Here is a 25,386-nt window from a genome sequence, read left to right as displayed (position 1 = left end):
TTTAAGAGTCATTTACTGTGGCCATAGTCGACTTGCAGTAATGAACAGTGGTGATATTTTAAGAGTCATTTCCTGTGGACATAGTCGACTTGCAGTAATGTACGATGGTGTCATTTTAAGAGTCATTTACTGTGGCCATAGTCGACTTGCAGTAATGAACAGTGGTGACATTTTAAGAGTCATTTACTGTGACCATAGTCGACTTCCTGTAATGAACGGTGGTGTAATTTTAAGATTCATTTACTGTGGCCATAGTCGACTTGCAGTAATGGACAATTGTGATATTTTAATTGTCATTTACTGTGGCCATATTCGACTTCCAGTAATGAACAATGGTAACATTTTAAGAGTCATTTACTGTGGCCATAGTCGACTGGAAGTAATTACCGGTGATGTCATTTTAAGAGTAATTTACTGTGGCCATAGTCGACTTGCAGTTATGAGCAATGGTGTCATTTTAAGATTCATTTACTGTGGCCATAGTCGACTTGCAGTCATGGACGATAGTGTCATTTAAAAAGTCATTTACTGTGGCCATAGTCGACTTCCAGTAATAAAAAATGGTGTCATTTTAAGAGTCATTTACTGTGGCCATAGTCGACTTGCAGTAATGAACAATGGTGTCATTTTAAGAGTCATTTACTGTGACCATTGTCGACTTGCAGTAATGAACGATGGTGTCATTTTAAGGGTCATTTACTGTGGCCATAGTCGACTTGCAATAATGAACGATGATGTCATTTTAAGAGTCTTTTACTGTGGCCATTGTCGACTGGCAGTAATGAACAGTGGTGACATTTTAAGAGTAATTTACTGTGGCCATAGTCGAATTCCAGTAATGAACAGTGGTGACATTTTAAGAGTAATTTACTGTGGCCATAGTCGACTGTAAGTAATGAACGATGGTGTCATTTTAAGAGTCATTTACTGTGGCCATAGTCGAATTCCAGTAATGAACAGTGGTGACATTTTAAGAGTAATTTACTGTGGCTATAGTCGAATTCCAGTAATGAACAGTGGTGATATTTTAAGAGTAATTTACTGTGGCCATAGTATACTGTAAGTAATGAACGATGGGGTTATTTTAAGAGTCATTTACTGTGGCAATAGTCGAATTGCAGAAATGAACGATGGTGTTATTTTAAGAGTCCTTTACTGCGGACATAGTCGACTTTTAGTAATGAACGATGGTGTCATTTTAAGAGGCATTTACTGTGTCCATAGTCGACTAGCAGTAATGAACGATGGTGTCATTTTAAGAGTCATTTACTGTGGCCATAGTCGACTTGCAGTAATAAACGGTGGTGATATGTTAAGAGTCATTTACTGTGGCCATAGTCGACTTGCAGTAATGTACGATGGTGTCATTTTAAGAGTCATTTACTGTGGCCATAGTCGACTTGCAGTAATGAACAGTGGTGACATTTTAAGAGTCATTTACTGTGGCCATAGTCGACTTTCAGAAATGAACGATTGTGTCTTTTTAAGAGTCATTTACTTTAGCCATAGTCGACTTTTAGTATTGACCAACGGTGTTATTATAAGAGTCATTTACTGTGGTCATAGTCGACTTTCAGTAATGAACGTTGGTGTTATTTTAAGAGTCATTTACTGTGGCCATAGTCGAATTGCAGTAATGAACGATGGTATCATTTTAAGAGTAATTTTCTGTGGCCATAGTCGACTTGCAGTAATGAACGATGGTCTCATTTTGAGAGTCTTTTACAGTGGCCATAGTCGAATTTCAGTAATGAACGAAGGTGTTATTTTAAGAGTCCTTTACTGTGGACATAGTCGACTTTTAGTAATGAACGATGGTTTCATTTTAAGAGGAATTTACTGTGGCCATAGTCGACTAGCAGTGATGAACGATGGTGTCATTTTAAGAGTCATTTACTGTGGCCATAGTCGACTTGCAGTAATGAACAGTGGTGATATTTTAAGAGTCATTTTCTGTGGCCATAGTCGACTTGCAGTAATGTACGATGGTGTCATTTTAAGAGTCATTTACTGTGGCCATAGTCGACTTGCAGTAATGAACAGTGGTGACATTTTAAGAGTCATTTACTGTGGCCATTATCGACTTTATGAAATGAACGATTGTGTCCTTTTAAGAGTCATTTACTGTAGCCATAGTCGACTTTTAGTAATGACCAGCGGTGTTATTATAAGAGTCATTTACTGTGGCCATAGTCGAATTGCAGTAATGAACGATGGTGTCATTTTAAGAGTCATTTACTGTGGCCATAGTCGACTTCCAGTAATGAACGATGGTGTCATTTTAAGAGTCATTTACTGTGGCCATAGTCGACCTTTAGTAATGAACAATGGTGTTATTTTAAGAGTCATTTACTGTGGCCATAGTCGAATTGCAGTAATGAACGATGGTGTAGTTTTAAAAGTCATTTACTGTGGCCATAGTCGACTTTCAGTGATGAACGATAGTGTTATTTTAAGAGTCATTTATTGTTGCCATAGTCGACTTTTAGGAATGAACGATGGTGTCATTTTAAGGGCCATTTACTGTGGCCATAGTCGACTTGCAGTAATGAACGATGGTGTCATTTTAAGAGTCATATACTGTGGCCATAGTCGACTTGCAGTAATGAACGATGGTTTCATTTTACGAGTCATTTACTGTGGCCATAGTCGACTTGTAGTAATGAACGATGGTGTCATTTTAAGAGTCATTTACTGTGGTCATAGTCCACTTTAAGTAACGAACGATGGTGTCATTTTAAGATTCATTTACTGAGGCCATAGTCGAATTGCAGTACTGAACAGTGGTAACATTTTAAGAGTCATTTACTGTGGCCATAGTCGATTTCCAGTATTGAACGGGTGTGTCATTTTAAGAGTCATTTACTGTGGCCATAGTCGAATTGCAGTAATGAACGATGGTATCATTTTAAGAGTAATTTTCAGTGGCCATAGTCGACTTGCAGTAATGAACGATGGTCTCATTTTGAGAGTCATTTACTGTGGCCATAGTCGAATTTCAGTAATGAACGATGATGTTATTTTAAGAGTCATTTACTGTGGCCATAGTCGACTGTATGTAATGAACGATGGTGTCATTTTAAGAGTCATTTGCTGTGGCCATAGTCGACTTTTAGTAATGAACGATGATGTCATTTTAAGAGTCTTTTACTAAGGCCATAGTCGACTTGCAGTAATGAACGATGTTGTCATTTTAAGAGTCATTTACTGTGGCCATAGTCGACTTGCAGTACTCTACGATGGTGTCATTTTAAGAGTCATTTACTGTGGCCATAGTCGACTTTTAGTAATGAACGATGGTGTCATTTTAAGAGTCATTTACTGTGGCCATAGTCGATTTTTAGTAATGAACGATGGCGTTATTTTAAGAGTCATTTACTGTGGCCATAGTCGAATTGCAGAAATGAACGATGGTGTCATTTTAAAAGTCATTTACTGTGGCCATAGTCGACTTTTAGTAATGAACGATGTTGTCATTTTAAGAGTCTTTTATTGCGGCCATAGTTGACTAGCAGTAATGAACAATGGTGTCATTTTAAGAATCATTTACTGTGGCCATAGTCGACTTGCAGAAATGAACAGTGGTGACATTTTAAGAGTCATTTACTGTGGCCATAGTCGACTTGCAGTAATGTACGATGGTGTCATTTTAAGAGTCATTTACTGTTGCCATATTCGACTTGCAGTAATGAACAGTGGTGACATTTTAAGAGTAATTTACTGTGGCCATAGTCGACTTTCAGTAATGAACGATGGTGTCTTTTAAGAGTCATTTACTGTGGCCATAGTCGAGTTTTAGAAATGAACGATGGTGTTATTTTAACAGTCATTTACTGTGGCCATAGTCGACTTGCAGTAATGAACAATGGTGTCATTTTAAGAGTCATTTACTGTGGCCATAGTCAACTTACAGTAATGAACAATGGTGTAATTTTAAGATTCATTTACTGTGGCCATAGTCGACTTGTAGTATTGGACGTAGGTGTCATTTAAAGAGTCATTTACTGTGGCCATAGTCGACTTGCAGTAATGAAAAATGGTGTCTTTTTAAGAGTCATTTACTGTGGCCATAGTCAACTTACAGTAATGAACAATGGTGTAATTTTAAGATTCATTTACTGTGGCCATAGTCGACTTGTAGTATTGGACGTAGGTGTCATTTAAAGAGTAATTTACTGTGGCCATAGTCGACTTGCAATAATGCACAGTGGTGACATTTTAAGAGTCATTTACTGTGACCATAGTCAACTTGCAGTAATGTACGATGGTGTCATTTTAAGAGTCATTTACTGTGGCCATATTCGACTTGCAGTAATGAACAGTGGTGACATTTTAAGAGTAATTTACTGTGGCCATAGTCGACTTTTAGAAATGAACGATGGTGTTATTTAACAGTCATTTACTGTGGCCATAGTCGACTTGCAGTAATGAACAATGGTGTCATTTTAAGAGTTATTTACTGTGGCCATAGTCAACTTACAGTAATGAACAATGGTGTAATTTTAAGATTCATTTATTGTGGCCATAGTCGACTTGTAGTATTTGACGTAGGTGTCATTTAAAGAGTCATTTACTGTGGCCATAGTCGACTTGCAGTAATGAAAAATGGTGTCTTTTTAAGAGTAATTTACTGTGGCCATAGTCGACTTGCAGTAATGAACGATGGGGATATTTTAAAAGCCATTTGCTGTGACCATAGTCGACTTTCAGTAATGAACGATGGTGTCATTTTAAGAGTGATTAACTGTGGCCATAATCTACTTGCAATAATGAACAATTGTGTCATTTTAAGAGTCATTTGCTGTGGTCATAGTCGACTTTCATTAATGAACAGTGGTGACATTTTAAGAGTCATTTACTGTAGCTATATTTGACTTGCAGTAACGAAAAATTGTTTCATTTTCAGAGTCATTCACTGTGGCCATAGTCGACTTGAAGAAATGAGCAATGTTGTCATTTTAATAGTTATTTACTGTGGCCATAGTCGACTTGCAGTAGCGCTCATCACATGCACGCGCACTATCAAGTTGCCTGATTACATATTTATTATCGATGTACATTAATCATATAAACCATACATGTAGTTTATTTATATATTAAGTACACCATACACATCCATATTTTACCATTGCAGATAGAAGACTAGTACCAGTACATATAATTTCATTCGTATTTAAGAATGAAATTTATGTTATTACTATTTACTTTTTATATTTTAGTCCTCCGACGTCTTTCTAAAACTAAATGTTCTATAACCGGTCTTTCTCTTCCATAACCGCTCTTTCTCGTCTATGGCCATACAACTATTTTTTCATAGCCGAAACAGCCAATCGAAACAGCCAATGGAATCAGGAAAATGGAAAAGAGTGTTTCCCGTAGATTACCGCGCAATTTTCCGGTGCGTGCAAAATATTTGGCTTGTAAAATTCACTCTTTAGTAGTAGTATTATAATGAGGAAAGCACTTTATATAATGATGAGTGACCAATACATAAATAACGAATAGCTTCGTATATTAATGTCTAAACTTCATATAAGAAAATTAAAATACATATATCTTCATATCAATACATAATATCTATGTATCGAGGTATAATACATATATATAATACAATTTTATCTGTATCTCTCAATGTTTTATGTATATATAAGGATCTTTTATAATTATTGCATAACGATTTATGTTCATATAAAGATCTTTTGCCTTCATATAAAGAAGTAATACCTTTATATAATGGAAGATTATCTGTGTATAATACATTTGTATCTGTATATTTTTACATGTTGTCTATATATAAGAAAATTTTATCTTTATATATTAATGCTTTATCTGTATATATTCAAATTATGTATTTATATATTATAATTATGCATACATATAATGGTTACAGACATTCATATAAAGATATTTTGCCTTCATATAAAGAAGAAATGCCTTTATATAATGGAAGATTATCTGTGTATAATACATTTGTATCTGTATATTTTTACATTTTATCTATATATATTAATGCTTTATATGTATATATTCAAATTATGTATTTATATATTGTGATTATGCATATATATAATGGTTACAGGCATTCATGCAGAGTCAGATTGACGTAATATCACAAGTTTTTGGTATTATAAGACAGTCAAGGCGTTCCATAGGAGCTAGCGAAGCAAAACGAGCATCTGTCCAGCCAATAAGATTCTTAAGATGCGGGCGTTAGCCAACGGCCGATTACGAGTGTAAAATCAGAAACTAGTACTTGAAAAATCACTTCTTTTGATGCCAGATAAACAGTTACTCTTCTAAAGTCAGTCAAATACATGTGTATGTGACCGGAAATAAAATACCTGGTTGTTGAGTCATGCAATGGGAAGTTAATTTAGCCGATGCTAATTGTTACGAAATATTAAACATCATTCGGGAAATGTTTTTGTCGTTTTCGTTCACCAACATTTATTGATGTAAGCTATGAAAACGTCTGTGTAAATTACGCTTAACCCAACAAACATTACCAGCATACAATTAGGAATTTAATCTGCCTTTCGATTTCTGAACAGATCACTTATCCTCTTTTGTAATTGGCAGTGTGTCTCAGTATGCGTAATGTTATTTTGTTAATGTGCGTCATTAATATATTTGAGTTTCAGAAATAACTTTACACCATTAAACTGCTTGACTATTTCTTCGTGCACTGATTCATATTGAAGAAAAATATATTTAAAGATTAGTTAAATATTTGCCTAATTGATCTGATCAATAATTCCTTACTATGTACATCATGATTGCAGAAAAACGTGCTTGTACCAATGCACATCTCAAAATGTATTCAGAGGTTTTACAATAAATCCAATGATCACTTTATTAAGGTATGCATATATTTAGCACACGCGAGACACAAAGTATTTAAAGATAAGTGCGAGTAAATTACCAAAATATGAATACAAGTGTAAACAGTATAGTGTGCATATAAAAGTATACCGGTAATCGTACCTGCTCGATGTTTTCTTTCATTTAATATGACTTGCCTATTGAAGCCACCAGTTTCGAGTGTCTGTAGAACGCGAAAACGTGTTTGTTATCGATAATTATACAATGTTGATTTCGACTTTTTATATTTTTCTTTTAAAGAAAGTCTCTTCGTAGCAAAAATCTTGTTGCGGAATGCACAGGCTAATATGGGATGACACTTGACGCACATGCATTAAGCCCCCTTTTCACAGAGCACGCTTATATGCATAATCAAACTGGTTGAAAACATATTGAACAGTGTTCGGGTCATCGCGCCGCCATAGTTTACTGCGTCCGTTTTAAAGCATGCATGTAGTCATATGCTTTGTGTATTTAGGCTCATTGATTATTCCACAAACATGTTTATAATAATATCAGAACTTAAAAGTTTACGATATTCAAATTTCAGTATATACTATAATGTAAACCATGTATATGTTCTTAATAAATACAATACATGCAAACGGTGTAGGTGTTTTCCTTTCGTCTACTCTACAAAATATACGCAAAGTGAACATTTAGTTGCACCAGTAGAAAAGAAACCTGATCATTCAATGCGGTCATTGATTAATGTCAAGGAACCGAAACTCCAATCATAAACAATGGTTTACACAAAAGGTAAAACTGGATAATGAGATGCATTGGGTATGCTATAAAATACGAGTATCATGCGTAGTAATTGCAAACGTTTTAAGAAGCTTTAGTTAGACTACATGTATATATATCGGAACCAACTCACTTGTAGTTGGGGGCTGTTGGGTCATATTTAAGAACAACATTAGTATGAATAATGAGATAACTGTTCACGGCATGTTAATATGCAAAGTGTTTCTGTCTAATGCAGCAAAAGACGCCACATTACCATAAGTCTTCTTCGTCAAATTAATTAACAACCCTCTCCAATGGGTTACGTTTGATATCACGAGATTGTCAATGGAGTTCAAAGAGAATGTGTGCAATTAACTGTACACAATTATATTGATATACTGCTAAATAAAATGGAGTGTATTTAGTGTATAGTATTATAACACGCATCCCTTACTAACAGTTATTGCGTGCACGTGCTGCTATAATATATGTACGGTTCTATGTTAATAATGTTTATGTGCTTACGAATCTGATGGTGTTTTTTCTGAATATTTATTTTGGACAGTAGGTTATTATACTGTATAAAGGCACGTTACTTACGATATTGCTTACGTCAAGTTATTTAATAATAGTTTACTCACACATCTAACATGACACTATCATTAGCCTGTTGTTTGTTATATTATTAAAATAAATTAAGTATTATCACAAAATAACGAATTAAGATTAATTCAAGATACGTGAATTGTAAATTACTATTCAGCATGGCATAATCAGATACCGTTACGTTTTTATTGATAACGTAAACGTTATTTGGCGCAACGTTCTGTGTTGTTTATGTATTGATTAAGGCAACATAAAAAAATCAAACAATACCGCATAGAAAAAATATTAGACGGTTACATGCATGACTGAATTCATGACCATGATATAAATGTGACGTTCAAATGTTATTAACACATATCGAGATGCGTTTGCGTATAGTATTGGGAATATTTTTTTGAATTTTCCCAGTTTACATGGCAAGAATTTTGTCACGCCTAGTTTCACACCCAATTCTTTACTAACTCCGTTTACAGATGAATCGTCAGCAACTGTAAATGTCTGTGATATTGATAACTTATAAGCAGCCGATTTGCTGATACAATAAAAGATGTGTTTCGTTTAGGATCAATGTGACCGTTTGCTACAAATGTGGTACGCGTGACAGCCGATAAGCATTAAAGGGATTCTTTGACAAACGGATAAAAGAATTGGACTTTCGGCTAAAAAGTCGAAATGAACATTTGATTGTTTTAGCTTTTAAACCTGTTTCCTTACAAGAAACAGGTGTTGTTGCTTTTCTCAAACTACAGACATTTGAATTTGATGGCTTTAATATGAAAGCAAAGATCAGAAACATTGAGCCGGCACGATTATAAGCTTTCATCCATACTGTACTGTTGTACACGTGTATTCTTATTTTGGTAATTCACGCTTTAAACATTACATGTGTCATTAAACGTTGTTTAATATATGCATAACTTTATAAAGTGATCCTACGATTAATTATAAGCACTCTCTATATACATTTTGAGATGAGCATGAGTTCTTGAAGTTTTTTTTACAATAATTTACATAATAAGGAATTCATAGTCAGATCAATTAGGCAATTATTTAACTACTCTTTGAATACATATTTCTTTATTTTGAATCAGTGCAAGAAGAAATTGTGAAGCATTGATATGTTTTAAAGTTATTTATGAATTACATTCCTAATGTCACATTTTCCATAAATAATATTTATGCATAATGAGAAGTCCAATCACAACTAAAGACATGGTTGCCACCAACCTGATGGAATAAAATTCCCTGACTTTTCACTCACTTTTCGCTGACCAAATCTTGGTTTTCACTGACTAATTTCGCGACATATTCGGCCTCCTCCTCCCCATACAGCCTACCAAATCCATCCATTTATTGTTTATTTTATTCTTAGACATAAAATAGTTAACAAATAACAAAGCAGTACTTCTTGTACACTAAACTATGCATGATGCAAGGCTATATAGTAAATACCACAAAACCAAAGATAAACAAGGGTTGTTTGCAAAACATGCATGCCCCCCATATGGGCTGTCAGTTGTAGTGGCAGCCATTGTGTGAATACGTTTTTTGTCACTGTGACCTTGACATTTGACCTAGTGACCTGAAAATCAATAGGGGTCATCTGCGAGTCATGACCAATGTACCTATGACGTTTCATGATCCTTGGCCTTAGTACCCTTGAGTTATCATCAGGAAACCATTTTACTATTTCGAGTCACTGTGACCTTGACCTTTGACCTAGTGACCTGAAAATTAAGAGTGGATATCTGCCAGTCATGATCAATGTACCTATGAAGTTTCATGATCCTAGGCGTAAGCATTCTTGAGTTATCATCCGGAAACCATTTTACTATTTAGAGTAATTGTGACCTTGACCTTTGATTTAGTGACCTGAAAAATCAATAAGGGTCATCTGCCAGTCATGATCAATGTACCTATGAAGTTTCATGATCCTAGGCGTAAGCATTCTTGAGTTATCATCCGGAAACCATTTTACTATTTAGAGTCACTGTGACATTGACTTTGACCTAGTGACCTGAAAATCAATATGGGTCATCTGCCAGTCATTCTCAATGTACCTATGAAGTTTCATGATCCTCGGCGTAAGCATTCTTGAGTTATCATCCGGAAACCATTTTACTGTTTCGAGTCACTTTGACCTTGACCTTTGATCTAGTGACCTGAAAATCAATAGGGGTCATCTGCCAGTCATGATCAATGTACCTATGAAGTTTCATGATCCTATGCGCAAGCATTCTTGAGTTATCATCCGGAAACCATTTTACTATTTCGAGTCTCTGTGACCTAGACCTTTGACCTAGTGACCTGAAAATCAATAGGGGTCATCTGCCAGTCATGATCAATGTACCTATGAAGTTTCATGATCCTAGGCGTAAGCATTCTTGAGTTATCATCCGGAAACCATTTTACTATTTCGAGCCACTGTGACCTTGACCTTTGACCTAGTGACATGAAAATCAATAGGGGTCATCTGCAAGTCATGATCAATGTACCTATGAAGTTTCATGATCATAGGCCTAAAGGTTCTTGAGTTATCATCCGGAAACCATCTGGTGGACGGACCGACCGACCGACCAACCGACCGACCGACCAACCGACCGACATGTGCAAAACAATAAACCCCCTCTTCTGCGAAGGGGGCAAAAAAAGTTATGCATGTACAACCACCACATAATATGATTATGTCTTAAAATCTATGAACAAAACATACTTCTATAGGTAGATACTTGTGATGTTAGTTTTTGCAATACGGTAGTAGCACAACACCTATGACACAAAATTTTGTCCATATGCAATATCCATTACATACTATGATCATATTTTAACATCTAGACACAAGCATAGGTGAATACATATGAGTATGGGTAATTAAAAATGTAAATAGAAATTAATATATTTGTAAATATTTTCATTTTTAGAATTATTGCCAGCCCATGATGACAACTCAGGATCTTTGGGCCAACAATCATTAAATAATGTCGGTTTACTCATGCTGATAATATGTATATCTATGTGTACATTATATAAAATCTGAAATTAAAAGAGAAAATCAATTTGTGATCTGTGATTTATGGTAGGTTAATACATGAAAATCATGCAGTTAGGAGCAGAAGCAGGTCTTCTTGAAAACTGAAATAAATAAGCAAAGCTCTTTCATGCTGTCATCTCTAATGATCCTGCAAAGCATAAAATAAAGAATTATTCAGCTCTGGGGGCAAGTGTTGCAAAGCCTTTCAGCCTTCAAGGATACTACAATTTAATCAAAGATAAACGAGAGATGTGTTTGTCAGAAACACAATGCCCCTTCTGCGCCGCTTTGAAGCCATATATTTGACCTTTGACCTTGAAGGATGACCTTGAAGTATGACCTTGAAAGATGACTTTGACCTTGAAATTTCATCACTCAAAATGTGCAGCTCCATGAGATACACATGCATGCCAAACATCAAGTTGCTATCTGAAGCGATATAGAAGTTATGAGCATTTTCGAAACCTAAATGCGAAACCTAAATGCAAAGTGTGACGGAAAGACAGACAGACGGACGGACGGTCCGATCACTATATGCCCTCCTTCGGGGGCATACAAATAGATAAATTTACATTTTTGAACATGCTTTAAACATGTTAATGTTTTATGTACATAGAAATAGTCAAAATATTTCAAATAAAATATAAATTGTTGAATCTACTAAAACAAGTGATACCTGAAGACTGACATAGCCACTACATAACTTATTCATCGACCCAAAATTTAATTTTTCCCTGACTTTTCTGACATTTCATTTTTCACTGACCATTTTTTTTAAATCCCTGACTTTTCTGACATTGAAATTTTTTTCTAATTTCCCTGACTTTTCAAGTTAAGTGGCAACCCTGAAAGATCTTTGATCGGTTCAGAAATAACAAAGCAAATTATATTGATTTATTAAGAATCAATATCAAATTTTATGTTTGGTAGGTTAATCTAATTTAACAGACAATTTTAAACACAGCTTACAACAAAAATTGGTTGACAGAAAAGAAGATATTCATCGACCCAAAATTTAATTTTTCCCTGACTTTTCTGACATTTCATTTTTCACTGACCATTTTTTTAAATTCCCTGACTTTTCTGACATTGAAAAAATAATCAAATTTCCCTGACTTTTCAAGTTAAGTGGCAGCCCTGAAAGATCTTTGATCGGTTCAGAAATAACAAAGCAGATTATATTGATTTATTAAGAATCAATATCAAATTTTATGTTTGGTAGGTAAATCTAATTTAACAGACAATTTTAAACACAGCTTACAACAAAAATTGGTTGACAGAAAAGAACAGAACAGAACAGAACAGAACAACTTTTTATGTTACACCAAAGTATACAAGGTATACAATAAGGGCAACGTAACAAAACGAGTTCTAACAATATTGTCCGGTTCAAGTTGTGCTCAGTTATATCATCCATAATGTAAACAGATAATAGTAGTGTTAGATATTGTTACTATGATGCAAGATACAAAGGGGAACTATTAAATGGAGTGTTCAAACACATTCATTTGAGTAATGTGTACACAATACGTAATAAACAATAAATCTATACAAAACAATTCAATTACAATACAAATTTGAGATATTTTCGGGAAGGCATATTAACAAAATAACATTAGCTGTGAGTAGCCATTAACACCGACATTTCTAAATAGCGTTCATTGTATTAACATTTGCTTTATTTACTATGTTCATATATATTTATCCGATGATGACAAAATACAGTTTGATTCTATGAAAAAGGATAATTTAAATAAGACGTCAAAAACAGAAATTTGAACAGGCAGTATAGTAGCATGTAGCCCGTTCCGGGAGCAATCTTTGTGTTTATATACAAGAATGACAACACAATACTGCCAGAATTAGTGTAAATATTTCATTTCAATTACCATCTGCTAATTTAACTTTCAATTATATGACTCAAACAACACGCATTTTATTTCCGGTCACATAATTTACCCTAATAAGTGTTTCTGATTTGACACTCTAAATTTTCGGTTGTCTAACGCCAACATCCTTAGAATCTTATTTGCTAAACAGGTGCTCGTTTCGCTCCGCCTCTTCGGTTTGCTATGCTCGTTTGGCTTATAAAAAGTACAGATGATCACTAAATGCATACTACGTTATATCAGAGTCCACAAGACAACAAAAAGGACAGAACGCAGCTGAGGGAGGTCACTGAAAAGCAAGCAGGTTCGTGCTATTTCTTATATACTATTGTATTTATTTAATGTTTTAGGTCTATTAGGGACGCGACAAGTGCTCTGGTGTTGGCGTAAGTTAAAATGCATTTGCTGCGCGTCGGTAGACTCTTTCAAAACTATTTTTACTCACCACGTATGAGCTGCATCAGGTTATTATCTTCCACCGAGCGACTTGGTGTTGATCTAATTAAATCTTGTCGCATAAGTAAAGCAGTGCCTCTACATTTCGGGGATTTCAGGTTCGAATCCATGCAACTATAACATATAGTCTCCTTTCGCATAGGCTTAAAACGAGAAGCAATGTTGACCATGTAACTATCGATCAGGTGTACTCTCTTGTATAATGTATGACTGTTTTCAAAAAAGAGAACAAACAAGTCTTCTATGATCGATGACCATATGCGTTAGAATCAAATTGTACTCGATAAAAGTGCACTACTCACACGTGTGTTAAAAAATATGTATATGTGTCGTGTGCCACTGGTAAAATGGAGTTTAGAAAGATTTTATGTTATTGCGCGATTTTTTTTTGACAGAGGATGTCAATTTCTATTTTCACGGACATATACAAAGGCCATTGTGTATTGGCCTCAATTGCATTTAGCAATACTATATCACTTAGTTCCTGTCTGAACGTGTCAAAGAGCTTTAATCGAATGTTCGAGTATGCAAACAGCGGGTCATTCATTGCGACTGTAATTATCATTATCATCATTAATTCAGAATAACATGAACGTGCTTCTTTATTTGCGTTAAGTATTGAATAAAGATTGAAGGTTTCCGTTTTGGGTTATTCCGAATTGTCTTTTTAACGCGGCGACTTGACTTATAGGGCCCTGGGAAAACGGACAAGTATTTCGTGTTGGTGCAATCCCAGCTCTATGTGTAAAACCGCAATCAATGACTAAGTTCCATACGTACTTGCGCAGATGAGAAAAATCCTTTCATAAACGAACGTTTTGTCAAAAAGAATATACTATGTTATTTTCCTTTAAAATAGTATGTTAATTTAATTGAATAAGAACAAAACCTCCATTTCGTTTGCACGGGAATTATTGGTTTATGTGTTTAGTAGGTATCCTCAAATGATAATGGTTACTATATTGCAAATAGGACAATAATCATAATGGTACAAGCGAAACTAAAATGGCAGCGGTATGGTCATAAATGATACAGTAGGCATGAACAAAAATTCAATGTTGATGTCGTAAATATTGCCGACATTGGATTACTGAAATTGACAGTTTTTTGAACATTTGATATATTTGCATTCAGGTGAGGGTTAACGATATTATTGTCACACAAGTTTGACCATGATAATTTTTCTCTCCGTATTCTTCCTTTGCATAAAAACACCGTTTGTTAATAAAAAACGACATTTTGACAATATCAAACCCAATCTATGACATTCAATTCTGCAACACGGGCGCTGTTAAAAAGTAACAACCTTCTGACGACGATGTGCCATATAAGAAAAGTAACTTCACGGATGCAAACGGATGTACTTATGCACCCGACAAATAAATTGTTCCCGGTAAATTGATTTCTATGCAAATCGTATAAAACCTCAATCGCAAAAACACACCATTGCATGTTTTCATTTTTGCAAGATTAGGAGTAGATTTTTATCGATTGAACCTGAAACTTCATATATGATCATCAACCCCCGGAAAAGACTGGCTTGTGGGGTGGGAGTAGAACGCGATACATAAGATGCCCCGTTTCAGGGACGACCCGGTGTTTTGTAGTTTAGAGTTGAGCGATCGATCAAAACTGCGGCCCCTGCCTTTTTGATACCAATGTGTTACCATCAGGCCATGAATCCAGTTTGTATCTCTTACCTCGCTCTATGATGCTTTTTTTGCTCCCGTCTGTTTTGAGTATAGTTTAACTTTGAAACACGAGTAACTTAATATATTTAAAACCGTCAACAACAACAACAAAACAGCCGGCGTTAAGTTTATCGGTAAAAATACACCAAAAGCTGTAACCTGACCAAAACGAAAACTGGATTTGATGACGCAAAGGCTTGTCAATATAATTAACGCAAAAGTTGTTCTGTATTATAAACGCAAAGGTGTGTCCGGTTTGTTTGGTGCTTTAAATATACTAGTGCATCATATCGACTTAAAAGTTCACATGTTCATTCAGAACGACTTTAGTGACTTAAATATGAATGAAATGTGCGTATTTCTTGTGTTTATTGATAAAACATTTCAGATTTATAAACATATGTAGTAATTTGCATATGCAAACTAAATATGTGACACAAGCTTTAACGAAAACTTTGAATGTATAACAAATCGATCTACAAAGTCGAAACTTTCATTTGAATAACGTTTTTGGTATTGTGTTTTTCAGTCGTAAGACAGTATCTAAAAACATGAAGTAATGTATTTATAGAATAGACAAGTTCGCATTTAATACATGTATATTGCACAATTAAACACTCACAGGAATGATAATGTTAGTGGAACACATATTATTAAGTATTAATATTCACTCAATTTATAATACGAAACTGGTTTAAAATTAGGCGAATTTGGTTAATAGCAAAATTATTTAATGCACATGTTTGAAATTGTTAAAAACTAATAAATGGTAAATAATATACGCGAGACATTGCGTATCCATGAACATATATTATTTCAACCAACCTTTATATTCTATTATTACAGAGACGGACATATCTATAGTAAGGATGGTTACTTTATTGGTTGTCGTCGGACTGAGTGTGCTTGCCGCTTATGCAGAGCAAAAAGAAGACAACTTGACCGAACCTTCTGCAAACTTCTTTATAGACTCTAATATCACCGCATCATCCGCACCATAGTTGGTGACTACATATTTGAATGTGACACATTTATGTCTTGGTGCATCCAATGTTTCACTGGATACCGCTTACTTATGCGATAACTTCACAAATCGTTTTACATCAATTAGACTAGAGAACATATATGAAGCGAAAATATATCTCTTTTTAATAGAATACTTTTACTATATTACGAATGTCCCCGGTTTTGTAACAAACCCATGTACGATTGTGTTAATAGTTCATATGAAACCGTTTAATACAACATCCTTGTTCATTCTGGTATTCGGTGTCAATGATTTCATAATAAATATATGTCGTTTTATATACAGCTATATCGACTCGATAAATTTTTATTGGACCACTGAGCTATATCGTATTTTTCAATATGTACTTATTTCATTATCTGTGTTTTCTTACTATGTTCTTGTTTTTGGACAGTTGAACGATTCTGTGCGGTATGGTTTCCATTAAAATTTGCATCTTGGTTTGTTCTTAAACGTATCAATAGCATACTTGTTTTGTTGTTTATTTTTTCATTTTCTGTAACAAGCCCCTACAAATTTGGTGCTATTGCTGAGACTTCACCAACGAGACAGGTCCAGATTTGTCATCCAACAGAAATTTTGTCAACAGTTTGGTTTTATATTGAAGCTTTTTATCTTGTGTTAATACCCTTAATTGTAATCGTAACGTCATATATAGCAATAATTTTACGCCTAAAAAATACAAATAAAACCCGTATAGCGATGGCAAGACAAGCAAGTTATTGAGAAAAAGAAAGAAGAACAGAGGATGTTAACTATTACTTTGATTTCAGTTTCTTCAGTCTTTGTGTTTCTTCATGTCCACTAACGCTCGCTTTATTGTGGTATACACTCTATCCGGACACAGACGTTATATTGATGAACAGTCCAACTGATTTTGTTCGTTTTAGTTTATATACATTCATCGGATTTGTAATATCTGAAATTCAAAACTGGGTTAACTTCTTCATATATATATATATATTGTCGGGTAAAGTGTTTCGCGATTCATTTGTGAAGATTTTCTGTAAAATTAGGAAGCTCTTATCAAAATATTCTGGCGGAACAGATCTGCAATCAATAACAAGACAAAACAATAAAGATACAGATGATATGTAAATGTGTTGCACATAAAATCAACATTATTCTAATCCAACGTTACGTATTTGTTTTATAAAAACGGTATGCTTGCTGAATTATTTGTTTATCCGTATACTGTTATAAGTAATAACAGAAACAGTGATAATTTATGAAATATAGAATTGATATATGGTAAAGTTTCGAAACAAACGAAGTAAACATTTATTAGGAAAAGTTAGAACATATTATATATGCTATTTATGTATTTATTCACGTCATTATGTATTTGATTATTATGCCATATTTTGTTGTGTGTATGTGATTTTGAATGCTCTTGTTATATTTAAACCATGCTTTGTACTAACGAGATTGCGACAGTGAAACTATAACACTGCGTTTAGACATGTTATTAGTTTACCTTATGCGTAAATCTTTATAATACTACTAAATGGTTCAAATGTATATTGATATTGTCATCCCCTTAATTGTGAGATGCTCCTTGGTGGTAAGCCTTCACTAAATACTGAAAACAACACCATCATTTTTAACGAAGTTAAAAAATATATTATTACGACAAAGCGATTAATAACTTAGCTAACTATTTTTTTTATTTTGCTGGTCAGGACTAATTACTATCATTATAACTATCATTATTAATATCCTTTATTGTATAATATATATATATGTATATTTTCTATTTAATCATTATTATTATTTATTATTATTACTTTTATTATTACTGTTATTGGTAACTACTGTTATTATTAGTAGTACTGTTGTCATCAAATAATACATTTAATTATTGCGATTTATATTCTCAATTGTATACTGTGTAAATGACATCATTATTATTTTAGGCTAATTTTAATACGATTAAAATGTTTAATTGTCTTGACAAAAGGTCATGTTGTCAAAGATTCTATTTTTATCTAAGATTATCTATTTTTAGACAGGTGATATGCACTCATCTAATTTCTGATTGGTCGATTTAATATCTCGTGCGCACGGTATCCGTGAAGAAGCTTTCATACTTGTTTTTGTTTTAGATGAAATCACAGCGTTTAAAAATTTACTAGAAAATAATTTTTATTGTGGTTCTAAGTCATTGTTATCGTTTGTGACTTCGGTTTATTTGGATGAAATGTTGTAAACAGGATTCTTTTGTCAAGTAGAGATTTCTGTCGTATTAATTCTATAAACATTGGAAAGAACGATGAAAGTACAATTGAGTGTAGTGTAACCACATAATTTAAAGGGGAAAGTTGCTTCCCCTAGCAAACATAGTCTCTATGTAAATGTTATTTTAAATGTATATAATGAGTAATCGATCAAAAAGGGACACAAGAAGAAAAGATTATAAATCTTTACACACGTCTGGAAAGACAGAAGAAGGGGCCTTCGAAGGGATTGAGACGAACCAAACAAAGAGTTCAGAGATAATGGCGGGATCGGAAGTCAAGCAATATGGCGTCCTCCAGTTGCCAGATGACGAAGAAGTAGACGAACAGCAACTTCTGGTGATGAAGGAAGAATTAGAAATGCTGAAGCAGGAGGAAGAAAAGTTGACCAGGAGAAGGGCCTTCCAGGAGACGAAAAAGGAACTAGACAGACAAAGGGCAAAAGTGGAATCACTGAAGGGTAAAGTAAACTCTTTACAGAATGACTTTGTTTATGTTAAAACTAAGAAAGATAAGGCAGAAAAACTCACCATCAAAGACTTAAGAAAGAATAACAATTTGAAAAAGACTGTTAAAAAACAAATCTCTACATTAGGGTTGTTATCAGATTCCGATAGTAGTGATTCTAGTGAAGAAGTTAATAGCTCATCTTCCTCTTCTGCACAGTTTTCAACTAGTTCTTATGAAGAATCCCAATCTGAATCTGACAGGGAAAGTGTGCACAGAATTAAAAAAGATAAACGCAAAAAAATCAGGAATAGCAATAAAATCACAGGATAAAGTTAAATACGCACAAAGGTACCCTCATACATATCTACGATATGAATTTGTCAGCAAAAATATATCGTTCGAAGATCTAGAGCTCAATTTAATTATTGCTGGAGAGTTGGAAATCATATCTGATTCACAAACAAATAGAACTGAAAGAAAAGGGAGATTAGAACTTCTCAAACGAATTCTTTATCTAAGTTCATCGTATGAATTTGAAGGTCTCAAATGTTATTACGCGGCAGTATTGAGAGAAATTGAGGTGGGAAAAAAGAAATGGAGTGACGAATTTCAATATCTAGAAATAGCTATTTTAAATAGATTCTTAATTAAAAGTCATGGCAGCATAAAACGGAACTCTAATGTTAATTTCAAGACAAGAAAAGCTGAAAATCCACTCAAAGAAGAGTCCACAGTTTGGTTTTGTGCTTCATATCAAAGAAACAAATGCCAGCATAAAACGGACCATACCGCCGTAGTTAAAGGCAAAATGAGATATGCTTTACACATCTGTGCGACCTGCTGGCAAAATGATCAATCCAAATTACCCCATCCAGAATGCTCCTCAGAATGCCCCAGTCGAGTGATGTGACTCACAAAAGTATCGCAGATGTTCGAAGATGAAAATGAGATATTGGACGCTTTCTTGCCAAAATTCTGTTTTAAATCAAAATCATGTACAAAACAATAAATAAGCATTTATGTTCACATTCTAAATCGTGTAAAATCTGTACCAGGACAAAAGGCACAGTAAATGAAACATAAGAAAAAGTGGAGATTCATGAGAAAGTAAAACTTTCTGGTAAACATAATTTTATCGGATGCAAAATCCCAGTAAATTTCAAAATTAACACAGCTTATATGCAGACAATGTTACAAGATTATACGGACATAACTGTGTGTGAATTGTTGAAATATGGTTTTCCAACTGGTGCAGTAGGATGTGATAGCATACTAGAAAACACACTTCCTGTTTGGAAATATTTTAATCATAAAGGTTGCAATGAATTTCCAGAACAAATGTTAAATTTTTTGACTACAGAAAAGCAATATAATGCTATATAAGGTCCGTTTAGATCTAATCCTTTTAGTAGCAAATTAAAGATATCACCTTTAAATTCAGTCCCCAAGAAAGATGTTAACAATAGAAGAATAATTTTAGATTTGAGTTTCCCAAAAGGTGAGGCATTGAATGATTGTATAGCAAAATCAGAATATTTAGGGGACACTATAAATTTAATGTTTCCTAAGATAGATGATATGTGTAGCTTGATTAAATCAAAAGGCAAAGGTTGTTTGCTGTTTAAAAAAGATTTAAAACGGGCTTATCGTCAAATTAATATATGTCCAGGAGATTACAATTAAGTATCATTTATTTATAAAAAACATATTTTTTGTGATACTGTGTTATCAATGGGTCTTAGATCTGCAGCTTATATTTGTCAGAGAGTAACAAACGCTGTAGCTTACATTTTGTTAAAGCTTGGTGTGATAATTTTAAATTATCTTGATGACTTTGCAGGGGCTGAGAGGAAAGAATATGCAAAATTTGCTTATTTGTGTTTAGAGACAGTATTACAAAAGTGTGGGTTAGAAGAAGCCAAAGATAAGTCAGTAGAACCTTGTACTAAAATGGTGTTCTTAGGCGTTTTGTTTGATACAGTTAAAATGACTATGGAAATAACTGCTGATAGGTTGCAGGAAATATTGTTATTAGTAGATGAGTGGTTAGTTAAGGAAGTTGCTTCTTTGAAAGAAGTACAACAGTTGTTGGGCAAGCTTAATTTTGTAGGAGCTTGTGTCAAAGCCAGTCGTGTATACATAAACAGATTACTGAATTGGCTTTGAGAGATATATGTGGTGAACTCTGAGATTAATTCTCATATAATTCCATCTCATGTGAAACAGGATTTGAATTGGTGGAAAACATTTTTACCATTATATAATGGTATTTCAGTCATTTCAACAGAGACATAGTCTACTCCTGACGATATATTTTCTAGTGACGCTTGCTTAAGTGGCTGTGGTGGATATCTACAGGGACATTACTTTCATGCAATTTTCCCCACAGCCATACACAATCAAAACTTGCACATAAGCGCTTTAGAAATGTTATCAATTGTGGTGTGTGTGCACTTGTGGTACATGAAATTTAAAAACAGAAGAATTGTGGTACAGTGTGACAATATGGCTGTTTGTTTAGTTTTAAATTCTGGAAAATCGAAATGTCAGTTTATGCAAAAGTGTTTAAGAGAATTAACCTTTTTTGCAGCGTTGTATGAATTTGAAATTAAAGCTGTACATATTCCAGGCATTGATAACAGATTAGCAGATTATCTGTCTAGATGGCATTTAAACGAGGGACATGCCAATCTATTTAAAGACTGTACAAAAGATATTGCATTGAATGAACATTTTGTTCGAAAAGAAGACTTTGAATTTGTAAATAATTGGTAGTAATCTTAATTACATGTATGTATGTTTGTTTCAGACAGAGAATTACGTGTTCTGAGGGATGACCTCAAGGCATCCAATAGAAGGGCTTATGCTGAGGGATCCAGGAAAAATTTGAGGATCCAGTGGGAATCTTTTCTTTTGTTTTGCTGCCATTTCGGGTTAGTTTTCCTTTCGGCTTCTACAATTAAATTGCAGTTATATGTACAATTTTTAAGTAGATCTTTTAAAGCTGTCGAATCAATTAGAAATTACGTCAGTGGAGTACGTACCATGCATCAACTTCTTGGTTTCCCTTTAGAAAAAGTTAATCAATTTATATTGAATCTTACGTTGAAAGGCATTTAGAGAATAAAATGTCATAAAATTAAACAAGCATGCCCTATCACTCCAGAATTATTGCTAAAAATTTATTAAGCTTTAGATAAGTCTGATATAAATTACATTGTTTATTGGTGCTTGTTTGTTTTTGCATTTTTTCTGTTAGCTAGAAAATCAAATTTGGTACCTACAACGACTGAAGATTTACTTCATAAAAGGTTCTTATTAAGAGAGGATGTTTCTATTGATAAGAATAAATTGTTAGTTTCTATGAAATGGACAAAAACTATTCAGTTTGGACAACGTGTATTGGTTACACCATTGGTTGTTGTCATGAACTCTCCGCTATGTCCTGTGGCAGCTTTTAAGAATATGGTTAGTAAGATTCCCGCTGGACCTGGATCGCCTCTATTTATATTGAAGTCAGGAAGACCAGTCACATATAGTCTTTATCTCAAAAAGCTTCGAGAAGTACTTGCTAAATGTGATGTCGATCCTAGAGCATACTCGAATCATTCTTTTAGGAGAGGCTTTGCCTCTTTTGCTTTCAAATTAAATATATCAGCTGATAAAATTCAGCTTTTAGGTGACTGGTCATCTGACGCGTATAAAAGATATTTGCATATGTCTTTAGAAGACAAGATTGACATTGCTAGCTTTATTTCTGAAAAATTGTGAATTATGTTTTAACATCATATGTACAAATGTATTCATATTTCTATTTCCAGAATGTAGGCGTAGTGGTTTATTAATACACTGTTTACAAGAATAACTGGTAAGCACTGTTTTAGTGTTTGTTACGCATTGTGCTTTCGCAGAGCATGGTTTCGTTTCTTGCTTCGCTTAATTAGATAATTTGGTTTTTGTTATCTGTTTTAAAAAAAAAAAAATTTGTTTGCATGCAATTTTTGTTTAGTTGATGTGTTGTCTTTATATGTGGGTTTATTTCTAATTGGCCTATGGTTGGGCTTTATATGAATATTCTTTGAATTATTACATTTGAACTGTTACATTTGTATTGTAATTAAATGTTGATTCATCGATTCGCTGTGTAACAAGGACAAATAAAATTTGATTATCATTTAAATGTTTTATTTGTGTTTCAATATGAACTCATTCTAAGGATCGAACGGTTATTAGAACTTAGAATGATTTCTGTTTAATAATAACTTGCGGAATACAATTGGCTAATTTTAATACGATTAAAATGTTTAATTGTCTTGACAAAAGTTCATGTTGTCAAAGATTCTATTTTTATCTAAGATTATCTATTTTTAGACAGGTGATATGCACTCATCTTATTTCTGATTGGTCGATTTAATATCTCGTGCGCACGGTATCCGTGAAGAAGTTTTCATACTTGTTTTTGTTTTAGATGAAATCACAGCGTTTAAAAATTTACTAGAAAATAATTTTTATTGACCTAATCCCTCCCACCCTTATGATTGACAAGTTATCATCGTTTGATCTTTAAATCATTTAAAAAATAAGCCAGTTGTACAGAATGTATATGTATAGATTATATGTTTATGTCATGTTTAATGGTAATTGATTATTCAGTTATAGGCACATTGGTTTATCATTGCGAATGGTAATTAATTAAGAGTTGTTTAGTTCAGTCATTGCAGATGAGAGATTAAGGTTTTTGTGTGCTTTTGTAAATATATAAAGGTAAACTTGTGTTAAATGTAAATTTAATGATGTATATTTGTATTTATTGAATTTGTAATGAAATGTTTCGAGTTTGTATGAATATTCGATATGTTGCTGTACTTTTGTTTGTGGCTTTATATGAATATTCTTTGAATTATTACATTTGAACTGTTACATTTGTATGGTAATTAAATGTTGATTCATCGATTCGCTGTGTAACAAGGACAAATAAAATTTGATTATCATTTAAATGTTTTACTTGTGTTTCAATATGAACTTATTCTAAGGATCGAACGGTTATTAGAACTTAGAATGATTTCTGTTTAATAATAACTTGCGGAATACAATTTGTAAGTTTGTCACCATTACAACATGTTAAAACTATCGCAAGGGAAAGACCCCCGATAATGTTGAAGAACTTCAGGTCTAACTCTTTTTCCATTATGTATGTATGGACCAATGTATATATTTGTACAAAGTCATTTTTTTAGAAATAAAGTATGTTTAAAGTAAAAGATATTGTTGTACGAACTACTTTAAAGTGTAATTAAATTGTGATCGGAGTATAATTGTGTTATTTTTGCGTTTTACTATTAACACAAACCTTTTCGAAAAGTAAGACATCTTCGAGTAATTAAATTAATCAGTAAACACTCTAAGAATGTGTTATCTCACACAAATGCCTTATCTTCACGGGGTGATCTTAAACTCATTGTTTCTATTGTATACATAAAGCCCTTCAGAAGTATCAGAAGCCCTATACCAATACAATAAATCAATGCGCATAAATAAGCTCGAAACAGTCTGTGTTTTCTTTAAATCAGTAAGAACATTAAAGTATACGTAAAGCGATATCCTTTCTAGTGATATATCGATACACGTGCTTCTAAAAGGGAAAGGATAATGCAAGGCACTAACCTTTCTTGTGTGTTAAAGTCTTAACTTCAACAGTATGTATGTACTATGTTCATCTGATAACACCGTCTTAATCAAGAGTCAGTGAATCAACACGTTTTAGAAATTCACATGTACAACATTTAAAATCAATTTTCACCATTACGTCCAAGAATGTGTAGTATTAAAATAATTTCGACAGAACATATGAATCTAGTAGGATGCAGCTTTTATTAATATTTGTCCCTTTTAATTTTTACTTTTTTCATACAGCGAGGTTGATGCGTAAGACAAATGATCGGTATGAATGTATGTGTATACAAATCGAGTAAAGCTTCGTTTATTTCACGATAATTCAATGTGTATAAAATATTTTGCAAATACATGATGTCTGAATTAGACATTTGAAATGAAATAACACGATTTTTAATGTATAGCTTTTCTTTTTTGAATTGTTTCTTAATATAATTAAACAAGTTTTAAATGCGTGTAATGTGTTCAGTATTTAAGCAGTAACCACAAAGATCGAGCTGGTTGTTGACACATCTAAGCTTCCAATTATCTGCGATCAGAAAAATTCTCATCAATATTACTTTTATCGGACTAAAACTAAACATTAAAGTAAAACAACAACAAAGTATGAAAATACATTGGGCATACCCAATTCTGTATAATTGTATTTTACAGTTATTTAACATTTGTTCTGAAACTACATAATAATAAAAGAAGCCTGTTCATACCGCGGTAAACTGTTATTAATAATGCCGAT

General features: G+C 33.5%; 1 protein-coding gene across 3 annotated transcripts; it reads left to right on the top strand.

Moving 5' to 3' along the window:
* The first annotated feature begins 18,210 nt into the window (after positions 1 to 18,210).
* Positions 18,211 to 24,245, top strand: LOC127850860 (uncharacterized). Of its 3 annotated transcripts, none has more exons than XM_052384201.1 (3): positions 18,222 to 18,987; positions 21,787 to 21,910; positions 22,237 to 22,766. In XM_052384201.1, exons 1-3 carry the CDS (start codon positions 18,657 to 18,659, stop codon positions 22,238 to 22,240), a joined length of 459 nt encoding a protein of 152 aa, XP_052240161.1. In that variant the 5' UTR covers positions 18,222 to 18,656; the 3' UTR covers positions 22,241 to 22,766. The 3 variants fall into 3 exon arrangements, with proteins under 3 accessions (XP_052240162.1, XP_052240161.1, XP_052240160.1); XM_052384200.1 differs by lacking the exon at positions 22,237 to 22,766 and adding an exon at positions 22,799 to 24,245 and having other exon boundaries at positions 18,225 to 18,987; XM_052384202.1 differs by lacking the exons at positions 21,787 to 21,910; positions 22,237 to 22,766 and adding an exon at positions 22,799 to 24,245 and having other exon boundaries at positions 18,211 to 18,987.
* Positions 24,246 to 25,386: the final 1,141 nt, after the last annotated feature.

This window comes from Dreissena polymorpha, chromosome 11 (genome assembly GCF_020536995.1).
Source record: "Dreissena polymorpha isolate Duluth1 chromosome 11, UMN_Dpol_1.0, whole genome shotgun sequence".
Lineage (NCBI taxonomy): Eukaryota > Metazoa > Mollusca > Bivalvia > Myida > Dreissenidae > Dreissena > Dreissena polymorpha.
This window is presented reverse-complemented; position numbering and strand designations above follow the sequence as displayed.